Here is a 6671-nt window from a genome sequence, read left to right on the forward strand (position 1 = left end):
CGGCATCCGCCGGACTGAACCTCTGGGCCCTGATAAGACCCCACCTGCACGGCAAATGGTTCCTCAACGCCACTACACAAGGACTACCATGCTGGATTAAAAAGGTGAAAGACTCACCCCCAAAGCCTGCAAGCGGCGTGGGTTAGCGGCCAGTAAAGGACGCTGGGATAGCTAGTACCAGGGACTTACAGCAAAGCTACCATAGCCATAACCATAACAACCCTGATACCTAAAATAAAAACCACTCATGCTGTAGCTTCTTAAATGTTCAATGTTAAGCATTAGCTTCTATTAGCGCAGCCTGTATACTTAGTACAGTATAAAATTTTAAGCAATATGTTTCTGAATCATAACAAGTCTTTAATTCCTGTTATTATTACAACTCGTTGAAATACAGCAATGTAAGCTCGACAATACTTGCAGGATGGTGATCCTGACTATAGATGGCACTAATTACTGAACTTCGCCTGCATAAAACATATACGAGCTTAGCCTATCACGCATATTTTACTTAAGCATAAAAAACGTGATAACCACAACATGATGTGCAACCAGTTGAGTTAAACGAAATATTAATCTAACATGTTATAACAGTTAGCAACATCTATTCGCTTGTTATTATTATGTATTATATAAAAAAAAAAAGTGCATTGTCTTTCTACCCCCACTGTAACTAATGTCTTGACATCAGCATATGGAATGCCGTTGGGGTACCATATGTATACCTGTAACCACTATACGCACTGCAAAAATAAAGAATTAAAAAAAAATATATAGTGGGTGTGCACTGTTTAGATGTAGATCTTCTGATCTGTACCCTCTGCCAGATGCCTATTGTGAGCCCCAGACAGAGAATATCAGTGTTGCCAGAAATACTCTGAATGGCCCAGAGCTTGTATACACCAGGTCTGCATTCAGTAGAGGGAGCAGACCAGAGCTCAGCCAATGATAGCACAGCTCTGCATGGGCCAGAGGGGCGTATTTTGCCCTAACCAAGCAACCGTGCCCTAAAGAGACCACCTGTGATGCCTTAGGGTAGTGCCAATCCTGGGGACCCAGCAAACAACCCATCTGTAACTGATGTTTGACAGTATGTGGTGCCATGCAGAGGATACTCTGCCCCTCCTCAGTAGCCTGCTGTTGCGCGCTCTGACTTCTGGCTGGCACCCCTGTTGCCATGGTGCCCCGTGCGGCCGCACAGCTCGCACATCCCAAAAGCTGGCCCAGACAGAGTTGATATTTTATTCTGCATACTTTATTAACTAGAACTTATCTAAATTGTTTACCTTATCCTTACCAGTCTTGGACTCCTCCAAACATGGTCCAATGTCTCTGATGGTGCAACTGTTATGCTGTTTACCACTTAATGGTAACCTATAGCCTACCTTTGGAAATCATTGTGCACACAACCCTTGCATTTATATCCCTCCCATTCCCCCTCTTTTACTAATCTAATCTAATTTTCCTCTCTGCTGTTCTCTGTATATTTGCATGGTATTTTTTTTCTCAAGATAAGAGTGCTGTTGAAATATCTATACTTGGCTTATTGTTTATATACTGTCCTATGCTGCTTTCACGTTGACTCCATGTATATTGTTTTACCTCTTTTAAAATTGTCAGGACAAACAAGAGAAAACTAAACATGAATGTAAACTTGTTTGAGCAGGGCTCTCTTATCTTGTTGGAACTTCTTGTTTTTTAGTCCACCTATTTTACAGCGCTGCAGAATTTGATAGTGCTTTATAAATAATAACAATAATAGCATGTTATGCTTCATAAGTATCATTTGGAAATACCATAAATACAACTTAACCTAAAAATACTTAACCTTTTTAACACTTTGCAACTTGCACATAATTTTATTCCTACATTAATATTACACAGGGAACGTAAATCTCAAACTCTTGCATCAGCTCCAACAGTGATTTTCAAAGGTAACGGGTGGAAAAACATCATTGGAGTTGTAGTTCTCTAACAGCTGGGAATCTAGGAATTGGCAACCTCTGCTACGATACAGAAAACAATATATGCCTTTAAGATGATAGCATGTGACTTGCAATAACATCAAGGTTCCACCTCTCCACAAAGCCTCTACCAATGAGATGGATGGTGATGACGATTGATTGGGTTCTTCTTATGGGGGGGGGGGGGGGGGTTGTGCTTAACATTATACGCCTCCAATTTACTGCTCTGTAGCATCAATTTGCAGTGGTTAAGTAATGTTAACTATTTCATTACTAGAAAAGAAAGCACTTGTAAAGCACTGGAAACTGTCTGCTGAAATAGTTTTGGCAGTGTATGTGGATTTCTTTTTTTACCTCAATGCAAAAACAAAACTCAATGACTTTCTACTGGGTTAATGAGTCATGGACGAAGAATTAAAAGCTTGAATTGTATACTTGTCTGCCGGAAAATGTAAATCTTTCTACCTTGTGTATTTTTAAGTACCTTTGTCATATAGCGCACCTTTGTTTAACTTGAACTTTTAATATTAAAATACATTGTTTATTTATGTCATTAGTTTTCTAATGTTCTAATGGCATTGTGCTTAGATTAAAAACTAGAGTAAAAAAATAGTATCATAAAATATTAATTATATATGCAACTATCATGTATGTTGATATCCAAGTAAAACAACAGATGATGACGTGTGCCATGTCTGTCCTTTTAATTACAATTTACAGCTTAGCCTTGCATATCTCAACTTAACACCTGGACTGCCGGGAAACCATCATCCTTCAGCAGATGTTTTACAAAGAGACAGGAAAAAAAAACTGACTACTTGACTAGCTATATTTTCCTACCTATAAACACTAAGCTTAAAACATACTTTATTTATTATGGTGTCTAGTTATATCAAATAAAAAGCTAGGCAAACAGAAAGTGTAGGGATATCATTGCTGTAGCGCAAGTGAATCAAAACCATTGTGATGAGGTACAGCTAGTTAACACAAACTTCTTAAAGGAATAGTGACCACATACACACAATCACACACCATTACTGTCACAGGTAAACAACAAAGAGAAATGTTTCTTTATATTATTTTTATTTAAATTACTGATTACAAAGAAGTGGATCTCTTTAATGCTAAACTACACACACATTAGAAAACAGTTTTTTTTTAATGATTCTAACATTTGCTACTGTCCCATATTTTAAAAATTAGTTACAACTTGTGTACTTAAAAATAAACTTGTATAATAATTTCTAATTTACTTGCTTCGAAACATGAGGCTGTAAAGATTTAACATTTGTAGTACTATGCCTTTACACGAGGGCCCTGAAATGAAAAGTTTTCTACTAAACCAAATATGACTTTGCATGCCAAAGCATGGCCATTTTGATTACCACAAACAGTAATTATATATTACGGCCAGACTTTTCAGTAGTGCTAAACATAAGCTCTAGCATGTAAACTCATTGAGCAGGGCCCTCAACCCCTCTGTTCCTGTGCGTCCATTTGTCTGGTTACAATTACGGGTCTGTTAGTCCACCCATTGTACAGCGCTACAGAATTTGCTAGCCCTATATAAATAATAAAACAATAATTTGAACACCAATCCAGTCAAAAATATAAGCATTTTACATGACCTACATTGAATTTAGTGAATAACTCCAGTAAATATGTATGCCATAAACACTATTTTTAATAAGTGATTTAGAAAACTGATCATGTGTGCTATAACTCCATTACATGAAATTAAAAGGAGACCGGGAACTGATCAGAGTAGCATTTTTTTCTCTCAGAGGCTAATGATTACCACACAATCTATTTCAGAAGTAAGGTACAGTACCTATGGTGTAATGGCTAAACAGTTATCTTTCCATTAATTAACCTAGTATACTATACATTCCAATTTCCTGTACTCAACTAGCAAACCCTCCCCCTCAAGAGATGCATTATAGATAGTTCTTTACAGATAGCATTACAAAATTAGTTCTGTGCAAATTATATCCTTGAATTGATATCACTTTGCAAACCTGGATTGTAAAATGTGTAATTAGTTAATCCCAGGCTGGAAATGTTTTTTTCTCCAGCTATGTTTTAAATCAGCATATAAATGTGATTAGCAATAAAAAAAAACCTGTAGCAGAATGTGTCCAAAATTATAGATGTGTCAACATTAGTGCAGATAACTCAAAATAATGCCTCCACTCTTAACAAAACCCCTTTTCTCCCCGCCCCCTCCCCCCCAAAAAAACATGTTTCTTTTTTAATCTTTACATAAATACACAGTGTCCTTAGGAATTTCGGGGAAGCTGATCATCATTATAAAGTTGCACTGAAGGAGAAAGAGTTAAAGGTTATAAAAGTATGTACAAAAGTCATTAGGAGCTGTCCAGTGACTGGAGGAGCTGCCTTTACTTCTTCCTTCCAGATTTCTTTGGGCTGGCTTTTGCCTTTGGTTTGGAGGGTTTGGCCTTCTTTACCTTGGTTGCCTTAACAGGTTTAGCTTTGACAGTCTTTGCCTTTTTGGCCTTTTTGGGAGAGGGGGCAGGTTTCTTCTTGACCAGTTTCTTAACTTTCTTTTCTGCCACTTTGGGCTTCTTGGCTTTTGCCGGAGACTTGGCAGCCTTCTTGGGCTTAACAGCTTTTTTGGGAGAAGCAACTTTCTTGATTTCCTTCTTGGGCTTCTTGACTGGCTTCTTGCCTTCATCAGCCTTGGCCAACCTGAATGAGCCAGATGCACCCACACCCTTGGTTTGCTTGAGTTCTCCAGAGGTCACCAGTCTTTTAATGGACAGCTTAATTTGCGAATCTGCATTCTCGCCTACTTTGTAGTGGTTCTTGATGTACTTCTGAATGGACTGGCGAGAGGAACCAGACCGGCTCTTCTCTGCCTGGACGGCTGCCACAATCATGTCAGAGTACTTTGGATGGTCAGTGGACTTCTTGGCTGACCTAGACCTCTTGGGTTTTGCAGCCGGCGCGGAAGATGAATTCTCTGCCATTTTCTTGATGATTACAGGTGGTTGGAAAATGAAAAGTGTTTTCTGCTTCTTTTTTTGTCAATAGTTCTGCTGCAGAAATGTCAACCACTTATTGCCCAAGGAAGATGAGACAGCCACTGACAATAAACAACAACTGTGGTTACAAAGTCCACTTCTATGAGCCAGCAATGTTTCTTCTCAGCTACTCTCTGCTAATGACTTTCTTTGGGCAGGTTATACCCTCTGAAGTTCTCATCAAACCAGCCTTTGCTATTAGAATATATAGGAAAGATGAGATTTTACTTTCTTCTTTCCAATGTCTTTAGTCAATATAGCAGGAGTTTGCACCTGTCTGTGTCAGCTTTGAGCTGCCTCTTACAAGAAATGGCAGTCTCTGGTAGATTTTTTTTTTTTTTCCAGCTTGCCTTTTTTTTTTTTTGTCAGCTGTCTCTTTGATCGAGCTTGGTGCTTGTTGTTTGCTGTCCCTCTGCTGCTCGGTGACGGTCACAAAAACACTCTCTCTCCTCAGCACCTTCCCTCCCTCTGCTCGCCCCTCCCGCCGGTTCCCGCCTTTTATAGGCTGGGGTCGGACCGCGTTGAGGACTGGCGGCTGCGGGCGGGAAGAGGCAGACATGGCGCCGCTCCGCAATGATCTGTGTTTCTTCCCAGACACAAACAGCTCATTCCATGAGCTCCCGGGGGCTCTGCCACCCTCGCAACGGGAGCCACAGGGACTTCAGTCTCTGGCCCCGCGACCCTCCGCCTCTCTCGGGCTGGGGACCCCCTGCAGCCTGCGTGAGAACCCCGAAAACTGCCGTGCTGTTGCAGAAAGTGCACGCATTTCCCCGTTTCTGGCCCCTGAGTGCCGGCCCCTGGGGGCCCCTTTGGGCTGGGCGTCCGGCTGGTAGAAGCTGCATCCCTAACCTAGCAGTGGGGTTCATAAATTAACTGCTGGGGACTTCCCTGCTTTAACTTTGGGGGGCAAAAGCTACCCCAACTAACACAGAGAGCAGGGAGTACAGCATGTCCATCAGGGATAGGTGGGAGGGTCTGGGTCCCTCTTGGGGGACCCAGCAACCTCATGGGGTGCCCCCCAAGCTCTAACACACCAGTACCCCCAAATCCACCCCTAGTGCCCCACTGTTAAGTGCAATAACACGTGATTGGCAAAACTTTTGCCTCACTTCTCTGTAGTGTTTAAGAGCTTTAGAAGCTTACTTTGGGGCATTTATTAGGCTACTGGGGCAGAAAAATTTACACTGGGACGCAGTATCTGCATGACCCAAACAGAATCAAGAGTAAACATGTACCCCTAACTATTCATTTAATTTATTTTACCCAGAGATTTATATAAATTCATATGGAGCTCACATACTCAAGTATTCTTCTCATATCAGAATGTGTTTACTTAACTATACTCAGGTACTTTTTAACACTCCAGATGGTAAAGGTGAATTTTTTTTAAGGGTAACTAATCCTTACACCAGGTAACCTCATAACTAGAACCCCTAAAGCAATATCAATTTTCTTTTTCTATTGGTAAAATCCTGTATTGATCAGGAGGATTCTGATATTGATCAGATACATTATTTCTCTCTTTTTCAACTTCTTTGCTCCCCTTTGTCATTGGGGGTGTAAGGACTACAGACATTAGAATTTGCGCTCAGGAATTATTTATAATTTCTTTTACAGGACTACCAATCTCACAAAGCACAGGCTTACTGGGAAAGAGAATGTG

The 6671-nt window shown here is 40.6% G+C and overlaps 1 protein-coding gene across 1 annotated transcript; it reads right to left on the reverse strand.

The window, feature by feature from the left end:
* Positions 1-3030: 3030 nt before the first annotated feature.
* Positions 3031-5488, reverse strand: LOC134568123 (histone H1.0-B). The gene has a single exon (XM_063426449.1). It carries the CDS (start codon positions 4952-4954, stop codon positions 4364-4366), a length of 591 nt encoding a protein of 196 aa, XP_063282519.1. The 5' UTR covers positions 4955-5488; the 3' UTR covers positions 3031-4363.
* Between the last annotated feature and the right edge of the window lie 1183 nt (positions 5489-6671).

The sequence above is a fragment of the Pelobates fuscus genome, chromosome 7 (genome assembly GCF_036172605.1).
Source record: "Pelobates fuscus isolate aPelFus1 chromosome 7, aPelFus1.pri, whole genome shotgun sequence".
In the NCBI taxonomy this organism is placed as follows: Eukaryota; Metazoa; Chordata; class Amphibia; order Anura; family Pelobatidae; genus Pelobates; species Pelobates fuscus.

What these genes read in the sequence shown, in the direction of transcription:
- LOC134568123 (XM_063426449.1), bottom strand. Translation starts at nt 4,954, where the DNA reads ATGGCAGAGAATTCATCTTCCGCGCCGGCTGCAAAACCCAAGAGGTCT.